The 21,363-nt window shown below is 41.0% G+C and overlaps 2 protein-coding genes and 1 long non-coding RNA gene across 5 annotated transcripts; 1 reads left to right on the top strand and 2 right to left on the bottom strand.

The window, feature by feature from the left end:
• Window positions 1-1,940: 1,940 nt before the first annotated feature.
• Window positions 1,941-19,274, bottom strand: gpt (glutamic--pyruvic transaminase). 3 transcript variants are annotated; one of them, XM_026148674.1, is made up of 13 exons: window positions 18,986-19,274; window positions 15,611-15,694; window positions 14,299-14,485; window positions 10,137-10,226; window positions 9,850-9,958; window positions 9,567-9,700; window positions 8,231-8,474; window positions 6,281-6,360; window positions 6,056-6,192; window positions 5,668-5,842; window positions 4,177-4,332; window positions 2,928-3,040; window positions 1,941-2,605 (listed from the first exon to the last, which is right to left on the bottom strand). In XM_026148674.1, exons 3-13 carry the CDS (start codon window positions 14,434-14,436, stop codon window positions 2,515-2,517), a joined length of 1,467 nt encoding a protein of 488 aa, XP_026004459.1. In that variant the 5' UTR covers window positions 14,437-14,485; window positions 15,611-15,694; window positions 18,986-19,274; the 3' UTR covers window positions 1,941-2,514. The 3 variants fall into 3 exon arrangements, with proteins under 3 accessions (XP_026004459.1, XP_026004458.1, XP_026004457.1); XM_026148673.1 differs by lacking the exon at window positions 15,611-15,694; XM_026148672.1 differs by lacking the exons at window positions 15,611-15,694; window positions 18,986-19,274 and having other exon boundaries at window positions 14,299-15,019.
• On the top strand, window positions 12,766-21,354 carry LOC113009963 (uncharacterized). The gene is made up of 3 exons (XR_003270269.1): window positions 12,766-14,005; window positions 20,677-20,706; window positions 20,890-21,354. It is a non-coding gene; the product is annotated as an uncharacterized LOC113009963 (long non-coding RNA).
• fuz (fuzzy planar cell polarity protein) lies at window positions 16,944-18,977 on the bottom strand. Its single transcript, XM_026148675.1, has one exon. It carries the CDS (start codon window positions 18,672-18,674, stop codon window positions 17,376-17,378), a length of 1,299 nt encoding a protein of 432 aa, XP_026004460.1. The 5' UTR covers window positions 18,675-18,977; the 3' UTR covers window positions 16,944-17,375.
• Window positions 21,355-21,363: the final 9 nt, after the last annotated feature.

Raw genomic sequence — 21,363 nt, 5'->3', positions numbered from 1 at the left:
TTCAAAGTTCTCATCAGGGGAACAATGGAGCTTCAGGAGGTGCAGGGGTGTCAAACGGCCACTGGCTATGTCCAGATGTTGCAGAGAGCATCCCTCATGACTGAGGCCCTCCTCTGTGTGGTAACGACTGGGTTTTTCAACAGGACAATGCTACAGTACACAATGCCAGCAGGACAAGGGACTTCTTCTGAGAGAATAACATCACTTTTTTGGACCATCCTGCATGTTCCCCTGATCTAAATCCAACTGAGAACCTTTGGGGATGGATGGCAAGGGAAGTTTTAAAAAAATGGACAACAGTTCCAGACAGTAGATGCCCTTCATCCGGCCGTCTTCACCACTTGGAGAAATGCTCCCACGAACCTCATGTAAACGCTTGCATTAAGCATGCCGCAACGAATTTTTGAAGTGATCAACAATAATGGTAGAGCTACTCATTAATTCATGTTTGGAACTTTTGTATTGGGAGGATTTACGGGGTTTTTTTTCAGAGGTGTGGTCTTAAACTTTTGATCAGCTGTAAAACAGCCTGCTTCAGTTTAAGCGTTGTTTTCAATAAATTGCCTGCTCAAAAAAATGTTTTGCCTCACTTCCATTTCTTCTTGCTGCATGCTGAAGCGCACAGATCAGTACACTTATCTGTGTTTGTCAGATTGGTCAGATGCTGCCAACACCTTTCTTGTGAATGCACGAGTAAATGTGGAGTTAACTCAGCGAGTTAATATTCAGCTTTGCATGATCCCTTATCCTGCTTGGTAATGACAGGGTAACTGAAACCAAATAATAGACATATACTGGGGTAAACTTTGTTCATAGTACAGTATAGTATGTGTTGTATTTTCAAAATAAAACCCTTCACTTTCTTCTTGGGAGACCAGTATGTTTTAAAATTTGTGCAATAAGATTATTGAGAAGAGCTACCAGTTACACACAGAGGTTTTTATTTATGGCAACAATATGCAACTTTCAAAATAAAAGACCCAAGACAGTTATAGGATCATGATTCTTTAAACTTAAATAAAATCCTCCATTTACTTAATGGAAATCATCAATGGTCTGCCTTTTAGTGTATTTTACTGTATATTATAACCATTTGCACATAACACAAATTACTGTTGCATAATATTTTAGTGTTTTTTTAATGTTACTTACATCCTTCTGTTTTTATTTTCATAATATATATCCAATTCACTGTCTTCCTAAAACTGACAATTTCAAAATAAAAGCTACTTAATTTTCTTCTATTTTTTTTAAATATAAGCCCTACAGTTAGTTATGTAACTTTACCATATTTTAGGTGTCAGATTTAAAAGTGTGTGTGATTGTGAAATGTTTTCTTTCTTCAGCTTTCACCCAGCCTTCTGAACTACCATTACGGAGGAGGAAGCAAGAGATGAAGTCCAGCTGACAACAGTATGTCTTCTCTTTCTAATAGTTTATATTCTGTGCTCCCCCCCAAACTGGTTAGACTGACTGTTCCTCCCTTAGTCTAGTTCTGTTAAAAGGGAGTTCTTGCTCCTCACTGTTGCCATGTGCTTGCTCTTAGGTGAATGTCTGACTGCTGGGGTTTTCTCGTTAACGTCGAATGTTATAAGAAAAGAAGAAGCTATAAAGTTTGAGGTGACTGTTGTTGTGAATGGTGCTCTATACATAAAGCTGAACTGAAAGGCTAAGGCTGCTAAAATTACACACAATGTGCTGATTTTATCATTTGTCTCAAGGAAGAAGACTGAGGTTAAAGAGGGTCACCAGACTCAGACGAACAGATGTCAAGTAAAGACAATGCTACTTTTTCAGTTTGTGGTATGTGACATAAAACACCTTCAGTGAACAACAGAAGCATGTTGAACCAAGGAAATAAGATCGCTGCCATAGAATTCAAGGTCAAAGGAAAAGAGAAAGGAGGCTCTTGTTTTTAAACAAAATAATGAGGCAAAACATCAGAGCATTACATTTATTTTGACACTACCAAATTACTTACTACCGAACCATCATGCAAAAGAAGCTTTTTCAGCATATTCTTCCAGTTGAGCAAAGCCTACAGAAGTGGAATATTTTAACCATTTTGTTTTGCACATTCTCAGTTTCTAAGCAGCATCACTCTTTTCTTCATTCTTCGTTGCACCTTCTTTATAACTCAAGACGCAGAGTCAAGCCATTTAGCAAAACAAAAGTTACAGACCTGGAGTATATACATCTTTTAAAAACGACACAGATAATAGATTAAGCCATGTTGCACCAAAAAAAAGAAAAGGACACAGGTCTCTGATTTAATTTAATTTTGTACCTCTTCTTTTTTTTTTTTTTTTTGGCACAAACAGCGCCTTAAGACAAAATTCTGCAAATGTCCAAATGTGACAGCTATAGAGGTTGGAGTGCGTCATCACAGAGACTACCAGAGCCACTGTAGAGAAGGCACTTAATATTAACAGATAAAATTCTGGTCGGCTGATACTTTTTGTTGTGTTTGGCCAGCTCCTCCTTTTGTGAATGGAGCGGGAAAAATGCGGGAATTTAAGAATATTGCTGGGTGAATCTCTGGTGGAACTCTTTGACTTTATTGAGGAGGATCTTCAGCTTGTCGGTCGGTGGCAAGATGGTCATTCTGGGCAAGAGGAGCAAAGAAAATGAAAACACAAATTAACCATAGTGATGTAGAAAACAGCAGATGGCCCAGCTGAGAGTTCTTTGGACTTCCAGAATCCCAGAAGAATTAATTTAGAGGTTCTGACAGGGATAATATTTAAGATATTTTTTAAAAAATGACATAAAAAATGTTTTGAGCCACTTGTTCAAAGCCACTCTAAAGCAACAGGACTGCACTAAAACCAACATTTATGAAGGTGATTGTTGTTTTATAAAAGTGCACCTACTGAATAACTGAATATCTTGATTTTCTGACTGTAGGTTGCACATTTGCTGTGTACCTGAAATGGTAGGTCCCATCTTTTTGGCCAAAGCCACTGCCAGGTACGAGGCAGATTCCCGTTTCCTCCAACATCTTCATGCAATAAAACATGTCTGGCTGCTGTCCCGTTTCCTGAGAGAGAGGAAAGGAAATATTATATGTACAAATCTTGATAATTTGGTGGCATGGGGCTCTTTAACTAAAAGCTATACTTATAACAGAAAACTGTGAGGATATATGCTTAATTTAACTTAAATAACAGTAAATAGTATTTTCAGTTCAAATAAACAAAACAAATCAATTAAAAGCTCAACTGGAACAAATTACAACAGAAAAAGCTCAATAAAACAAATACCACAATAAAATAAAATAAAGTACCACATTAAGCTGTACAACATGACTTGAGGTTGGATGAGAAGTTTAAGATATTTTAAATGTCTTCACTATGGTGACCCTCAGGTACAAAATACAACTAAAAAGAAAACATGATGTTTGAATTTTGAAAGGAAAAAAATCCATATGATTTTAATTTATTTAGTGAATTTTAATTTATCTGATAATGAACAGCTGATAGAAGATATATGACATAAAAAAACAAAAAAGAAACGCTGTCTGTGACTTTTGGACAACGTTAAAGTTGTGTTTTCTAAAAAGATATTTTTTGGGTTGTTTTTTTTAAATCTCAGGCCACAAGGCAAGTTAAAGAGGATTAACAGCAGATCTGTGATAATGCAGGTATGTGTGTGTTTTTGGGATAATGCTACTCCTTTGTGGTCAGTCACAGGAGCTGACCACATGTCAGTGGGTCAATGTGACGTTACCCTCTCTAAGGCTGATCAGATTCTCGGTGCTTTGATTCATCCGCTCTCCGTGAAATTCCTACAGAACAATTGCCCGTGGGACAGAACTGAAACCCTGAGCCACTGGAAATCATTTGTTCTTCTAAGACAGCAAGGTTGGCAACGAGCTCAGCTTCTTTGGCACGTTGCACATCCACCACCGGTCTGCATGTTGTATTTAATGGCCATTCCTAATGTGGCTTGTGTGTAGTGTGACATGAGTGCAGTTAAGGCCGTGAAGGTCACAGAGAGACATTTTTAAAACAATAATAGCAGAACTGCAAACATGAGCGATTGGAGATTAGAGAGAATGTTCTATAGAAATTCTTGCATAACTGCAATGTCTCTCTTCTTTTGTTGCTTCTGACCAATGTCATCACCCTGAAACAGAAATGGTGAATTATTTATAAAAGAAGGTTCAGGACTGACCGTGGCCTCTTTGACAGCCTTTTCAGGGATGGTTATGCGAGGAAAGGAGTACATAGCACCCTGCACAGGGTTGCAGCTGATGCCTTGGACCGTGTTGAGAACTTGCTCTGTAAGTTTGGCCTTTTCTGCTAAGGCACTTAATGTGGCTGTGCGTTCCTGGATGTGGGAAAGAGATATTGGGGCGGGGGCAACATTAGATCCAACATATATACATTTATGATGCTGGGATTCACTTGATTGGATTACTTTATCTGCATGTTGCAATCCTCTGTGCTGTAAGCTCCAAAAAAAAGTTTCAAATTCAGCAAAGGGTTTTTATCTCATCCCTGCCTAAATGACTTTGAGGTGCACTTGAACAGTTTACTGCTTAGATTTACATCACACATGACCAGAAGTAAACAACATGAGCAGGATAATGCTGAGCTCAAGAGCTTTTGATTTTAAGCTTTGTTATAAGCAAACCATGAAACATCTTTTGTGTTCTTCTGGATGAACTACAGTGATACGTGAAGGTAGGGCTGCAAAACAATAAAATGATTATGACTGAGCGATATTTAAAATGCAAAGCAAACAAAAATCAAGTGGTCCATAAATCAGCTCCTGATGGCGTGCTTGCATGAGCCAATCACAGGTGTTCCCTCCATCGCAAGGCATGAATTTACCTGGATTAATCTGGACGAGTGACACTGTGTTAAAAACAGATATAGAACAAAATGTCTGGCAGAGCAGAAGATGAACGGCTTGTCCCTGAAAGCCGATCATTAGCCGTTATTTGAAAATACTTCCAAAAAGAAATCATTTGCAAAGAGTGCTGTGTGTCTGTAATGAACAGCAATACAACTAACTTATTCAGCCGCCTGAAAAGACACCGCAAAGTGCAGTAATGATGAATGCATGAAGGCCAAGAAAAGCAGTGCAGTGGTTTCTAACGTCAATCATCCAACATCAGCTCAGATGTTGATAAAAGCGAAGCTGTACAGCATGCCAGCGCCGCCATCCGCCTCACAGAAGCGCACTGAAACCACCAATGCAATCGCACTACAGCTGGCCAAAAAAGTGCACCTAATAAACACAGTAAGAAATGGACATCTCAGGGAAGTAGAAGAAAGTGGAAGCTGTACCCTGCTGATTTTTTGTGTTCATGCAGCCCTACCTGACGGCACTAACAGGAAGTTTGTCTTTTGAAAATTTACCTTTTTAGCGAAACCCTCGCTTAACCCTCGATGGGCTGGATGTCTAGAGGTTAACGTATTCTGGTATGTCAGCAAGTTAAGTAAAATCCATAATCAATAGTTTGTATTCAAAAGGACTTCAAACTAGTGACTGGGGCTGTAAGTCATCATTAGAAGAGAGTTTACGGATCATTGACAGCTTTTATGCAACCACAGGGGTCACTGCTTGCTAGCTGTGATAAAGAATGTAGGTTTATGATATTTAAGCTTCAGTGTCATCATTTTATTTATATACAGCCCATGATGGTAGACTGTGTACCTTGATAAAGCTGCCATAAGAAGGTTCCCCAGGCTGTGGAGGGTTAACCACCAGGTCCATTAGAGCCTGACCAGGAACAGGAGGGCACAGACGAACTGACAGCAGCTTGGTGAGCTGGTCCTTCACTTCATCGTCCATGTTGATGATTTCCATGTAGCCCCCACGAAAACCGCACCTACAAGGCAGATTATAATGTGAGAATTACAGCAAACACAAAACAAAACACAAAGAAAGAGAGAAACGCAAGCTATATATTGCAGCCTTACTTCAATATATAGCTTCAATTAGCTATAGGAGCTAATTGTTGTAAAACCTCCCCTTCAAATAACTATTTTTTCATAGCTATTTTATCCCCAGCACAAATAAGAGGGGAAAAAAAACAACTTACTCTCCCATGTAACACTTAGAGGTTGAGTGGAAAGACGCCAGTTCCACTGTTTCTGCGTACTCGGGCCCCATCTCAAACAGGACCTTCTTAAAAGAGTGGAACTGGCATCCCTCAGCATACACATTATCCTGGTACACCTGGGAGATGAGGACAATAGGATAGATATTAACAAGGTGAAGAAGATTATACATCAGACAGATGTCTTAAGACATTCAGAGAGATTACCTCATCAGCCATGAGAAAGAGACGTTCCTTTGCAGCGAATCGAATTACATCCTCAATGCACTGTCTGCTCTGAACCTGACCTGTAAAAATTAAGAGGCTCATGATAGGGCAGTGACTTTAGCTTTGCTGCCATCTAGTGGCTCATCCAAAATACATGGAAATGTGTGTTGGGCCTGGTTAGGAGACAGGACAGTCTTTTCTTGCAGAAAAGATTTAATCCAGCTCCAGTCTCCCCCACAACTCTGAATTGGATAAGCTGAAGAAATTGGGTGGATGGATAATTTAATATCAGTGTGTTATGGTGTTTAGCTTGTCTATTATATATATATATATATATATATATATATATATATATATATATATATATATATATATATATATATATATATATATATATATATATACACACACACACACACACACACTCAACAAAAATATAAACGCAACACCTTTGTTACTGCTCCCATTCCCCATGGGATGGACGTAGAGACCTAAAATTCATTCCAGATACACAATATAACCATCCCTCCCAAACAGTGGTCACAAATCAGTCCAAATGTGTGGTAGTGGGCACATCTGCTATATTGACATAATCCATCCCACCTCACAGGTGTGCCACATCAGGATGCTGATCTGACATCATGAGTAGTGCACAGGTGTACCTCAGACTGCCCACAACAAAAGGCCACCCTGGAATGTGCACTTTTTTGCGCTATTGGGGATCTGGGGACCCAGAACCGGTCAGTATCTGGTGTGACCACCATTTGCCTCATGCAGTGCAACACATCGTCGCATGGAGTCTATCAGATTGTCAATTGTGGCCTGTGGAATGTTGGTCCACTCCACTTCAATGGCTGTGCGAGGTTGTTGGATATTCGTGGGAACTGGTACACGCTGTCGTATACGCCGGTCAAGCACATCCCGAACATGCTCAATGGGTGACATGTCCGGTGAGTATGCTGGCCATGCAAGAACTGGGACATTCTCAGCTGCCATCTGCCCTGAACAATGTGAACCATGATTCATCCGTGAAGCGCACACCTCTCCAACATGCCAGACGCCATCGAATGTGAGCATTTGCCCACACAAGTCTGTTACGGCGACGAGCTGGAGTCAGGTCAAGACCCCGATGAGGACGACGAGCATGCAGTTGAGCGTCCCTGAGACAGTTTCTGACAGTTTGTGCAGAAATTGTTTGGTTGTGCAAACCAATTGTTCCAGCAGCTGTCTGGGTGGCTGGTCTCAGACGATCTTGGAGGTGAACCTGCTGGATGTGGAGGTCCTGGGCTGGTGTGGTTACACGAGGTCTGCGGTTGTGAGGCTGGTTGGATGTGCTGCCATATTCTCTGAAACGCCTGTGGAGACGGCTTATGGTTGAGAAATGAACATTCAATGCACGGGCGACAGATCTGGTTGACATTCCTGCTGTCAGCATGCCAATTGCACGCTCCCTCATTGCTTGTGGCATCTGTGGCATTTTGCTGTGAGACAAAACTGCACATTCCAGGGTGGCCTTTTGTTGTGGGCAGTCTGAGGTACACCTGTGCACTACTCATGATGTCAGATCAGCATCCTGATGTGGCACACCTGTGAGGTGGGATGGATTATCTCAATATAGCAGATGTGCCCACTACCACACATTTGGACTGATTTGTGACCACTGTTTGGGAGGGATGGTTATATTGTGTATCTGGAATGAATTTTAGGTCTCTACGTCCATCCCATGGGGAATGGGAGCAGTAACAAAGGTGTTGCGTTTATATTTTTGTTGAGTGTATATATATATATATGTGAATACAACAAAAAAGATGCAAATGTAATGCTAAAACAACAAGGATGCACAAATTAATCACATAACTAGATTAAATGATGATAATTCTGATAATTCTCTATAATAACTACTTGATTAATTGACTTTGACATATGCAATAGGAAGGAATAGGAACTTACCTGTGGGGTTTCCAGGGTTGATGATGCATAAGGCTCGGGGGTTGCAGTACTGCCTGGCCTCATTTACAGCACGCTGCAGCTCAGTGATGTCCAGGCTCCAGCACTTTTCCTCATTAAGGAAATAGTTGATCTGCACAGCGCCCAGTTCGGCCAGTGCAGCTGAATACAGGGGATACTGAGGTATGGGTATCATAACACCGGTACGGGTTGTACCTTCGCCACACACCAGCAGCTTCAGCATTGTCTGAAGAACAGGTCGGAAAAGATTTGTGATGCTTCAGTTATAATGCTGACTGCACTATGAAAATTACTTCTTTTTTTTTTAAATACTGGTGGCTGCCAGTGCTAACTCTCCTCCTCCTAGTAGATGCACCTTTGGTATCAATTTCAAAATCCTACGTTGCTTTGTTCTTTATTGCATTTACAAGTTTTTCAAAAAACTTGACCTCTGACCTTTACAATGAAGTCACTGAGATTCAAATTAGTCTTAAACTTTTACAGATACCTCTATGGTATCAATTTCAAACTCCTATGTTACCTTGTTCTCGAATTCTTGCAAACCTACATCTGCACGTTGCCCACTGGCCCCGCAGGGTTATGATGTTGTTTTCTAAAAATAATTAGGTTATTGTGTGCAAATAGAAATAATTTAAGCTTTCTAAGAGAAACTAGGATGTTTAAAAATGCTATGTTAAAACCTCATGCTCTGTTAAAAAAGCACTTGGAAAATTTTTGACAAAAACTTTGGGGCTAATAATTGTGCCCTCATCTGCATGTACCGGTACATATAATCAGATTTTCGAATTACGTAGTAGTTTGGCTGCATCTTGCTTAACCTGAATGCAATATATAACAAATATATACACGTACGACAAAAATGCACAAGAAATTAGTTCTTTGTGAGCATTCTACGAAAAATAAATATTATATTTGAGTAAAAACCCAGCTAACATTACTGCCAGATAGAGATGCTATCGTTTTAGGTCATTTCTCTTGGAGAACAAAACTGTTAAACAGCCCAGACAACCCATGAAAGGGGTCATGAGAAGGTAATACCCATCTAGCTAGCCAAAATGCTCATGCATCAGTGATCCAGTTTCAGCCTTTCTTTGATTGGCTGACATTCAATAGATTTGTTCTCACACGTATTTATTTCCCTGCTAATTGTTGCATGTACAATGCATCCTTTAAAAGCAGGCTCACTGCTGAGGCTTTAATTTCACAAGCCTGTTTTTGTAGTTCAGTGTTCAAAATCAAAATCGAGCTACTTCCTTCACTGTTGCTACAAGACAAATGTGCATAATTAAAACTAAAATGGAGACATAAATCACAGTACCACAATGCCGTCGCTGGCTCCTGTGGTGAGATAAATGTTATCTGGGTCACAGGCCACACCGCCATCCCGTCGTTCAATGTAACGGGCCACGTCCTGACGCACAGAGTCTATGCCTTGACTGGCACTGTAGGAACCTGAAGGAGATTCATATGGAGACGATGCAAGCTGCTATAGTAACACAAGCTCTAGAATCACCGCAGTGGCTATATATCACTCAGTAGGTGTATGAAAGGACTAAGGGTGATAATTACTAACACAAAAAACCCCTAGACCTCATACACACCCATACTGTTCCCGCCACAAGACTGCAGAATGCGGCATGCTCTACTTTTAGCATCCTCTGGGAATGTGCTGTCACTCAGCAGTTCAGGGTAGGAGCAGAGCGCCAGGACCTTTAAACAACAAGATTGAGTAAGCATAAGGGTGTATTATCTGCATGCATTACTACATAAAACGGGCACACTGACAATGACGTATATGAAGAGTCAGCGTTAGTGTGAAGTACATTAACAAACATGAAAAGAGTTGTTATATTTAGATAGAAGTAAAGGGAAGGGTTTAGGAGCAGACCTGTCGGAAGAAAGTGATTGGCTGCTGGCCCATAGCGTGCGCGTCACCAATGTTGGCCTTAATGACCTCTGCAAAGGGCTTCTTCATTCCCTGTCAAACATAAACACAATTAGCAGCAGTTTAACTATACATTTTGTACACAACAACAACTACTTTGATACATCAAAAAGCTTTTAAAAATAGACAAAGACCATCAGCTGCACCTAAATAACCTTAACACTATGCCTGCACTCTTTTAAACACATACATAACTGTTCCATACACACGGACCCCACACTGGTTTACTGGACATGAGACTTTATGCAGCTGCAAGTTATGCAGAAAAATTAAAAAGTTGCTTTAGGGATCCAGTAACATGTTGGCAGACACTGATATGATTGATAATCACCTATCAACAAATAGTATGATATTTACACATGGCAGTGACTTTAATTTGTATCTGCTGAGTCATATCAGTTTACTGCTAGCTAAATGTGGAAAGACAGTCAGAGAAAGAACTAAAATAGAAAAGAAGAAAACAGAAAACAATAAAGGTACGAGAGTCTGACTGACGATTTTTAAGGACCGATGTGATATGTGGAGAGTTAGAAATCTGATATTTCAGTATATCAGCTGACTCCTCCCTCCACCACAACAGGGAAGCTACAGTGTCAAACATGCAACATCAACACTCATGGTTGAACATTGTGTTTTTTTCTTCGCTTTTTACATTTATTGGCTGTTCTAAATGTCAAATCAGCACTGGTTATCTGCAAAATAGTAATCGACCCAGAAATTCACAATTTGTGCATCCCTAGTTTGCTTTACTGAATGTCATGTCCCAGATATTATCCTGAACAAAAACACTGGGGAAAGTTTTAGCAGCTTTATAGAAAAATGCAAATTCTTTCTAATTTTTTTTCAGTCAGCAAGTTTTCTGGGTGGAAGTTGGGGGGGTCGTTTGTTTGTTCAGTAATGCATCAACAAAGCCAAAGAAAGGCATGGCTGATAAGCAACAAAAGCTGATGTAAACAAATAACGACCCCCACCCCACCCCCTCAAAAAAGGAGCAAAAAAACAAAACTCTTACAGACAGTTAATAAAACAAAGTCTCAAGGCTTATGATTAAATTCTACGAACCCGGTCATTTAAGTAAAATATAAACTCCAGATAAGACAGATATGCATGCACAGCATTTGTGTAAGCTGTGTTTATTCAGGAGGAGACGCAGACCACTTGGAAAAGTAGTTTAGTGAGTCTAGAACAGCTTTGATGGAGGTCAAATGTGCAGACACAGTTTCTACCTGAGCAAACCAGCTTATCACATCACTTCTATTAACCTTGTGAAACAAACAGACTAACATTACACAAAAAGCTTTCAATCTCTTTTGTGCAACCTTTAAAAATAAAAACAGCATGGATTACATGAAGCAACAGTAAGCTAAATGTTTGAAATAATTAGCCATGAATATTATCTATATAAGAGCTATTTGTTTATGGTCTCCCAGGCAAATAATATAATACTCCAAGGTCTGAAAGATAATCTCCTGACCAGCTGAGACCTCTGACGGAGGATAAACAGCAATACAGTGAACCACACAGAGAAACATGCACGTAAACACATGCTGCTAACACCAGATGTTAAGACACAGTGCGACAGTGCAGAAAATCCACCAGTGAAACTACACACTGACACCCTGCAGAAATCCAAACAACACATTTGATTTGTCCAGTCCAGTTCAGATTTTAGGAAACATGATTCCCTCGCTCTCCCATTGGTCACACACAAGAGGCGTCTCTCAGGCTGAGCCAATAACATTAGACAGTGTGCATAACACCCCTGGGTCAAAGAAGCATCCATTCATGATGTTGATCTTTTAGAAAAAAAAGGCTGACCTCTGCTCCTGGCCTGTGCTTTTTGTTCATCACTTATAAAACAGGAGAAAAAAACAATACTGAAGGTCCAGCAGGAGAGGCAGTGTTTCTTTCTACTGAGGGGCTTTCAACAGTTTCGATTTTGCAGCAAAAAGTCTGTTATAAAAATTCACTTTGCACTCTTATGTGTCTGTTTCTTTGGTTTGTTCAGCTAACAGTGCTCCAGCAGAATTAAAATATCTAGCAGCTCATTCAAACAGCCCCATTCACTATCAGATAGCCGCTCATTAAAACTAAACAACAACGACAGTGTGATATTTATCACTGCATATGCATACTGGTACAGTAGGTTGTTGCAGTTTGTCTTGTTTCTGTGCTCTTTGAACAACACATACTTTGTATATGCTAGAAGGCACAATGCAATACTGGTCCTCATCCAAAAAGCAAACAAAATTTACAGAACAGGGGACACAGCGTGCCTTCTTGTGTGCGCGTACATGCTTAACCTCCTAGGACCTGGCGTCCACATATGTGGACATCACATTTTGGGTTATTTAGACCAAAATACTCAACATTGCTCTACAAGGGCCTGATATCCACTTACGAGGACATTATACTGCTACTGTTCTACCGAAATTTTAAATGAATATCCTCATATGTGGCTCTCATTTTTCTTAGAAACAAAAATCAGGTAAAAAAAATCAAAAAAAAAATCTGGTAATTCTTTGATTTTACATTCATTGAGCCCCAATATGCCCAAATATCAAAGAGAAATCAAAAATGCATGCCGTGGGAGAGTTCGGGTCTTAGGAGGTTAATGCCCAGACAAAAGAGAGAATATTTTTCTGACTCGTTTCCCAAAGTGATCTAAGACTAACCAAACCTGTTTGAACAAGCAGCTGTCCACAAAAGAGTAAGGCGTGCTGCAATAACTACGAACAATTCCAAGCATAATTGGCATCATTTGGTGAGTGCTTCAGAAAAAATGGAGAAGCTGAGAGTAAGCCTAACTGAGATACATTTCTCCCTTCTGGCTGTGCAACAGTATGCAATTAGAGAACTAGTTTTAGTTAGTAGTAAAGTTTATTACAGTTTACCAACAGCTGTAAAAAGTTGTTTCACTTGTGAAAATTCTCCTGTACCTTTAAACCTTAACTGTGCTTCTACCAACTGAATCCAGCTACAATTGTGTCTGCTTTTTGAGCACCTAAACATCAATTAGCACCTGATATAACTGTTGTAGCTGAGAAGAAAATCCCATATGTAGAGAGAGTGCTCATCTGTGGATGAGCATCAGTCAAAGTAAACAGAACATAATATGTTTGGAGTAATTGAACCATCTGGGTAAAGGGCTACCACCGTCATTAGAGACCCTGTTGCCCGATGTTACCGTGCATTTGACCTGAGCGAGAACCCGCTCGCATACTCATCCTTTAACTAAGCAAACCACTCAAGAGAGGACAGTTTTCACACCAGACTGCACTCAGCACACTAACAGCTGGTTGCCACATCACCATAGACAGCTTGTGAAGAAGGGATTGAGCAGAGCAGAGAGAGAGAGTGAGAAATTAGCAACAGGTTCTTATTTGGTGCCAATAAAGTGCAAAGAAACTTTTCTATTATTTACTTAATTTCAATGTGGTTATATAAGAGCTGAGAGTTCATTTTTAGGAGAAGAGAGCAAATCTCTCTTAGTAATTCAATTCACCATAATGACAACAGTTTTTGCTGGAATGCAGAAAAAATTAGACTATGGACTTTCGCTGTGAGGTCAGTTTGTATTTTTACATAAGCAGTCATCGTTTAGAAACAAGGAGTCAATAAGACCAGCTGAAAAACAAGTTAGAAATTAACCAGGTGCATCACAGAGAGACAAAACGTAGCCTTCTGACGGACTTTGATAAGGGCGTGTAGAGGAGTTAACCAAATGTGAACAAAGACTTTTATTTGGCAACAGTAGTTTGTGCGTAGACATTAGAACACTAGTTAACCTGCTGATCTTCAATTCAAGCCAAGTAAGTACATACACTAACTTGTTGACACACTGAAACTCTTTCACGGAATCATATCTATCATTTTGTAGGACTTGAGAACAAAGTAACATTTAAAGTCCCATGAGATTAAAATAGGCACGAGAGGTGAGTGGCATTTGATTGGTTCACAGCTTTGCAATAACTTTCAAAGTAGCACACATACACCCACACACACAATACATTCATCTTACATGGCCACCTCAGAAGTTAGTCTTTATTGTCTAGTGAGACACAAAGTAGTGTTCAAGTAGGACTCTAGGCGCCCTTGTACAAACCTCTGAGAGCTCCCTCTCTAGCTCCACGGCGCGCTGTACGATGGGTCCCCGCACGGCGTACTCCACCTTCTTCACCGTGGGGTTCATGGTGTCGATGGTCAGCACCTTGGCCCGGGACATGATCCCATTCTCGGACATTTTCTCTTTGGGAAGTCCACGCCGCGTCGCACTCAAACTCGATAGGGCTCTGCCGGGAGAAGAGGAGGATGACAGAGGGGGACAAGTCAGTGAGCGGGTCCTGGGGTCTCCGCCGGGCCGCTGCGCTCCGCTTCTACCGGCAAACACCTCGTTCCGCCCGCGGCTTAAAAGCCGGACGTTTCTGGAGGAGAGCACCTGCATCCGAGCGGCTGACATGTTACCAGACTCTTTCAAAACAGCCGAGCGACTTTAGAAAACACTTCTGCGGGCACAGCGAGCTGTACCGCGCCGGTTGCTTCACCGGAGAAAGAGGAGTGAAAATAAAGTTGAGCAAGAGGAGTGACCGCCGGGATCCTAAAAACGACTCCGCGCGTGCACAGTCGAACCTTTAGCACGCGCTGAAGTTAAAAGGAGGTTTCGACCAAAAAAAAAAAAAATATTGCGTCAAAATCTGAGGGTGGTGACAAAATACGACTGTGTCTACACAAAGTTTTCACTGGGCCTTTTTTCTTAGGCGGTGCATATTTAACAACACGGCCGCCAGCGAGCGTACCCCTCCCCTTTTTGTGTAACCATCTATATCCCACCCGCTCTCCTCCGTTACCCGCCGCTCCGTGATGCTGTCAATCAGCGACGGTTCTCCGGTTACTCGGGCTAAACTGCTCCACGCCGGAAAATAAGCTAATCGGCTGCTGACTGTTAACTTCACCGCGCTTTTCTCTTTGTCCCGAGATGCCCACGCGGCCTGGGTGGAGACAGAAGTGAACTAAATAGTTATCAAAGCCCCTCCTGCGTGGACTGCAGCTTTGTTAAACTTCACTCACGTCCCAATCCCCGTGGATTAATGCAAAAGAATGTGAGAAATCTCCATTTCCTTGTACCACAGGAATAAGCCGAACCACGCTGCAGTTTATGTAAAAATCTGCACAAAACGTACACTGTTCCTGGATTAGAAGGAGGCATTACCGTTTCTCATGCTCAGCAGTGTTTCCAGGCCATTGGGAGTAAGGGTCAAACATAAGGAATAAGGTCTGGCCTGGTAACACTGGTACTTCAGAATGGGGTGGTCTTTGTCTAGGATTGTGTCTCCTGGCTCACAGCAACTTCTACTAAATGCAGAATGAGTATGGAGTGCAGTGCATCTGATGAGAAGCGAGGACTAGAAAGCACTTACATGCTACTGATCCTCAGTGATTTTCAGTAAAGCTGAGTCTTCACACTGAAACGTGAGAGTGCAATTGGGTTCCTCAATTTATCGCTGCAGTTGTAGAGAAATGCAAAAACACTGTCATTTATTCATCACCACCAGAAGTGCTCATTCAGCAATGGTGTGTTTCATCAGTAATCACAGCTGTTATTACACCATCAAGTCCTGTAAAATAATTTTTTTGTAACGCAAAGATGATCTTTTCCCCCCCCTTGCATGTAAGTTGTCTCACGGCTTTCTAGAAATGTGAAAATTTTTCTACACCTGCTACTAGCTGGGTTATAATACATAAATACTTAAGCATATTTAATGAAACCCTGCAAAGTTTTACCCTCATACTATGAACATTTTTATGGTTATGGGCTTTCGAAATGCTTAATTTTCTCAGCATTTTATACTCTAATTATTTCTTCATGCTGGAAGACAGAAATGATCTTAAACACACATTTGAGCTCAAATAAAAAGTGTAGCTAGTCCTTGTTTCTGTGACTTTATATAATGGACAATAAAACTGGTGCAGTCTTGCTACCGAAACTATACATTCTGCACACAAACAAGACTTGAGTGGATATAAAATTGGACTGGTTGCAATTTTTAAAACACAGATTACATGTACTTTTCAGACTTCAACATTTCTGTGTCTCCTCTGCAACATTTGGGCCTCAAACATATACTTCGAGGGCCTGTAATTTAATTTAAACTTTAGGACTTAGCTTTGACAGACTCCAATACTACTGACAACATTTTGTTTAATTTAGGAAGTGGTTTTGAGGTTGTACTTTCTGTTGTACAGCTGGATATAAAATTGATCTGGTTGCAGTTTTTAAAACACAGCTTAAATGTACTTTTCAGACTTTCATGTAGCTAGTTCCTGTACTTGTGTCTCCTCAGCCACATTTGGGCCCCAGACATATACTTCGAGGGCTTGTAACTCAAAACGTTCATACTCTCGGTGCAAGGCTTTATTAAATACACTAAAGTTACTGCACAAAAATATCAGCTGATTCAAAGAATGCTGAGGTGGAAACGTTCAGTTTTGACCACTTTGATTACTCAGCTTTGACTGACTTAAATAATATTGAAAACATTTAGTTTCATTTAGGAAGTGGTTTAGACGTTGTACTTTTTGTTCTACAGCTATTGAGTTTTGCAATGAATCTCTCAGCCAGTAGTGGGCAGACCCATCAACATGAGAAAACACGTGAATGACTGACTCAGTGAAATCAAGACCCAGAGAAATTAACCAACTATATTTAGACAAAATATAGTTGGTATATACAAAATATACAAAAACAGCAGGCAATTTTAAATCCAGTTTAACATCTTCACATTATTCTCCAGTATATTTTAATACACATTGTAACAGTGCTGCCCTCTAACGTAATAACCAGCTTATAGAGAGGCAGGGCAGTTGTGCAACAGTGATGCAAAACAAAACTCAAAGCACTTTGGTGTAACATTTCAATGTGTTTTTATATTTTGCCAGCATTAGAGGCAGCGTAGTAGAAACTGTAAGAGCTTGAGTAGTGTTTCATTGTTTCTACCATAGATTTTACCAGTGCACAGTTAATAACTGTCTTTACAAAAATAGTAGCTTATCTTTATGATGTGAGATTTGTGTGTGAGCATATAATATGCTTGCGTAAATCAGTAAAGAAAATGTAAATTCACATTAATGTTATAGATATTCACCTGTGATTTAAAAAAAAAAGGTGTTAAACAGCAAATTCAATTAGAACCCTGTGGCTGCTACTATATCAGACAGAGTCTGTGTAGCCAGTGTACGCAGTGCAAACGTGGGCACAGATGGTAAGATGAGCAGAAACAGCTGGTGCTGTGGTGTTTGAAGTCCATAGCTTTTGCATTCCTCTGTAACTAGATAACATTGTTGGGGCTGGTGGGAGAATCCAAGAGGAAAGTCTTCAGTGTTGCTTCTTTGAGCCTTTTCTTCTGTGGAGACACATAAAGGCTCTTCCTGGGTGAAGTACCGTGATGTGCTGAAGATATAAAAGAGTTTCAGCAGCTCCCAGCAGCGGGCTCTGGAGAGTAATGGATCATCGTAATGGTAATTGGAAGTCCGTACACAGGAGACTGCGCGACGTGTTTCACGGTTGATGAGAAGAAGTGCCAGCACATCAGGCCGAACGGATACAGACCCTGGTAGGCAGCGTTCTCCAACAGCCAGGCACTCTCTCAGGGTCTCGACCAAAGGAGACCAGAAACGACCCACCAGCCCAGTCTCAGCTCCATGCAGGGATGGGGTTGGACCGCACAGCACACATACGTCTGCTCCGGGCAGCAGCTGGAAGCGGAGAAGACGGTGGGCTACAGTGGGGCTGCCATGAGGAAGGAAAATTGGGTAATCACAAGAAGCAGATCCAGAGGCTGAGTGTGAGCGTATCAAAGCAGAAAGCAGGACAACTTCCTGCGGAGCGAGGCGCCACCACTTTTCAGTTGCTGTAGCGATTCGCCCATGAACAACGAGGCAACCAAACTCGCTTTCTGCAGCCTGAGCAAAACCATCCACTGCCTCCTGAAAAAGAGCAGGATTTGGGGGCACCAGTGAATCAGCACAATGTGTAAGGTTTCCCAGAATACCCTCCTGCTTGTCCTCCAGTAGCTCATCAATAAGACTGAAGCAGGACCTGAGTTCCCTTTTAAGCCTCTCAACATTCCGGACATTAACCAGCTCATCCAGCCCTAACACCAGCACCATGCAGCCCCACACATTCTCCAGGAGGCGTTGTAGACGGGCCTCCTCCTCTTTGCTGCTGCCCACTCCGCCATCTCCACCTCCACTCACAGCGATGAGTATCACACTGTCCTGGAAAAGTCTCCACACCACCTTCCCTCCACCTTGCGTCTCAGAGCAGGTCAACACTACCCCCTGACCACCTCCGAACATGTGAACACCATTTAGAGAGCCTATGACAGAGAAGGGCAGCTGTTTGGAGGCTCCTCTTGTGAAAAGAGGGACCCCGCTGCTGGCTGTGAGGCAAAGAAGCTGTGTAGCGCCATCCTGGAGCATCATCGTGGCAGTAGTGATTTAAGGTTATGCATACGCTCAACAATCTAGCTATTCAGCTGCATGAGATTACTGAGCCAGCTAACTAACGGGTTTAAATGAGCTGATTGTATAATGACAATGACCGAGTAAAGTTGCATCAGCTAGGGTGAGCCGTTAGCATCACGTAATCCATTTTCTTCCAGCTCACTGAACCGGCCACGAACAATGAGACAAGCTATCAAGCAGCAAATCTAGCTACTATACCCGGATATATTCTGCCGGCTAGCTTTGTCAGCTAACTGTAGTTAATATGTCAGGTTAACAAAAGCAGTTACCGTCGTTTCCACAGTAACGCTGTCCCATGATTCATTCTTCACACTGATGAGAGCGGTTTCATTCGGCTGGTCGAGCTGCAGTTACGACTTAACAGCTCTGATGTAACCGCTCAAGGAGATGGACATGGAGACCGACCTGGGTTCAGTGCCCGCGTACATGGAACGACTCTCAACACGGGTGTGATTTCCGTACGTTCACATCTCGCGAGAGTTCAACCAACTGCTCACCAACAGTCGCGAGCAGATAAGATGCCCAGTTCATCATTTTCCCAGAACATTGTTATACAAAATGCTGTACAGTTTGTACAAAGGCAAGCTGCAAATCAACAGAGCAGACTAAAGAGTGTCCTTCTGTATATAAATATAATAAAAATGTGAATAGAGAATAGAGAACATGTCTCAACTCTGTATATTTTTATATATTTTATTTATTGCTTACTCTATTTAATTTGTAAAATATGTGTGTACACACACACACACACACACACACACACACACACACACACACACACACACAGAAAAATATTTAGTATACACATCCAGGAATGCATATACTATTATATATTGTACATATATTTATTAGTTTCAGATGTAGCCATTCTTGTATTTTGCTTGTTTACATTATTGTATTTTGCACAACTCTGTTGCTTGTGAAGCTCGCACACAAGAATTTCACTCACATGTGCTGTACCAATGTACCTGCACATGTGATGTGACAATAAAAGTGATTTGATTTGATTTGAGAAGGTAATTTCTTTGTATTGCTTTTGTTTGGGGTGGTCCTGGGATAGTAACCAGGTTTTAAATCAAAGATGAGATGCAATTTTATCATCAATAATTGCTGTAATTCAATAATATTAACTTTTAAAATAAAGAGGACTCCTGTTACTAACCCATACAATGGAATTATATAGATATATAGATATATACACACACACACACACATATACATGCTTTTGCAAACAATGCATCTGGGACTTCAGTTTTTATGGAAGAGGATTAGGGCAACTGGAGAAAAAAAGATTGGGCACGTCTTTTTCCTTTTCTTTTCTGGAATTCTGAGAAAAAAGCCAGAATTTAATCTCAGAATTTGGGAGGGGGAGACATGTCCTTTTTTTCCCCAGTGGCCCTAATCCTCTTCCATAGTTTTTCCACCTACTGTTCACAGAAGAAATGGTCTCAATAGAAGCGCAGCCATCATTGCCACTGTTAGATTTTGTTCCACCATGTTAGTACTATATGGAAACCATCCGATGGGTAACAACTTAATTTTTTATCATGACAGGGATCTGCCAATACAGTCAAAGCATAGTTGGATAGAAAAATACAGTGGGCCACCTTCAGTCGTGGATTGACCTCCCCAGAGCCCAGGTCTCAACAATATTGAATCAGTGTGGGAACAACTTGACAGAACAGAACGCAGCAAACATCCAAACAGCTTTGATTGTCATTCAAGAAGCCAGGAGAACTATTCCTGAAGACTCCTTAAAGAAATTACTGGAAAGCTTGTCTCAGAGTTCAGGTTTTGAAGAGTCATCACACCAAATATTGACTTTCAAACCCTTTAGACGTGGACAAACCATTTTTGCTTATAGATTATATTTCCACGTATTTCAATACTGTTCAGACTGGATTTCCATGTGTGCTTACATACATTTCAATAAAGTGCTGGTCTCCTTTCCCATTTCCAGATCCCAAGATATGGCAGCAGACTTTTTGCAGTATGTCATACCATAAAATTCCTATAATATACATTTCCTGTCAAGTTCTTCCACATCCTGTATCATAAATGTAGTTGACTATATTACTCTAAGTTGACTCAGGTAACTGTGTTATTATTGTGCTTTTAGATATAACTGCTGCCTTTGATACAGTGGATCATAAAATTTCTATTTCTCATTTAGAGCGGTTGGTGGGTGTTAGCGGTACTGCACTGCAGTGGTTCAGATCTTATTTGGCAGAGGAAACTTTCTCTGTGAAACTTGGTGAGTTTGTATCCTCTGTTGCTTCTCTTCAATGTGGAGTCCTACAGGGTTCAGGTTGAGGCCTTCTTTTCTCCCTATATCTGCTACCCCTTGGGTCTAATTTCAGAGTCCCTGAACTACTGAGCTACTACAGCCTGCCTGCTCCCTTAGGTCCTCCAATCAGCAGCTCCTTAAGGTGCCGAAACTAGGCGTAAATTTAGAGGTGACCGTGCGTTTGCTATAGCGGCTCCAAAGTTGTGGAATGATCTGGCCTTGCAGGTTAAGCAGACCTCTTCTCTTTCTGAGTTTAAAACTCAGAAAACATTTATTTGCTGAAGCCTTTAGCACTTTTTAAGAAGTTGACTGTTTTTTTTCCCTAATTCTCTATTCATGTTTTCATTTATTTTCTGCTTA

Source organism: Astatotilapia calliptera, chromosome 18, assembly GCF_900246225.1.
Source record: "Astatotilapia calliptera chromosome 18, fAstCal1.2, whole genome shotgun sequence".
Lineage (NCBI taxonomy): Eukaryota > Metazoa > Chordata > Actinopteri > Cichliformes > Cichlidae > Astatotilapia > Astatotilapia calliptera.
Note: the sequence above shows the minus strand (reverse complement) of the source record. Positions and strands in the feature narration are given on the sequence as shown.

Coding starts and splice junctions, on each gene's coding strand:
- fuz (XM_026148675.1), bottom strand. CDS start 18,674: ATGATGCTCCAGGATGGCGCTACACAGCTTCTTTGCCTCACAGCCAGC.
- gpt (XM_026148672.1), bottom strand. CDS start 14,652: ATGTCAGCCGCTCGGATGCAGGTGCTCTCCTCCAGAAACGTCCGGCTT. Junction 10,227..14,298: donor TAGAGAGGGAGCTCTCAGAG/GTTTGTACAAGG, acceptor TATGTTTGACAG/GGAATGAAGAAGCCCTTTGC. Junction 8,475..9,566: donor GAGCCAGCGACGGCATTGTG/GTACTGTGATTT, acceptor CCTGTTCTTCAG/ACAATGCTGAAGCTGCTGGT.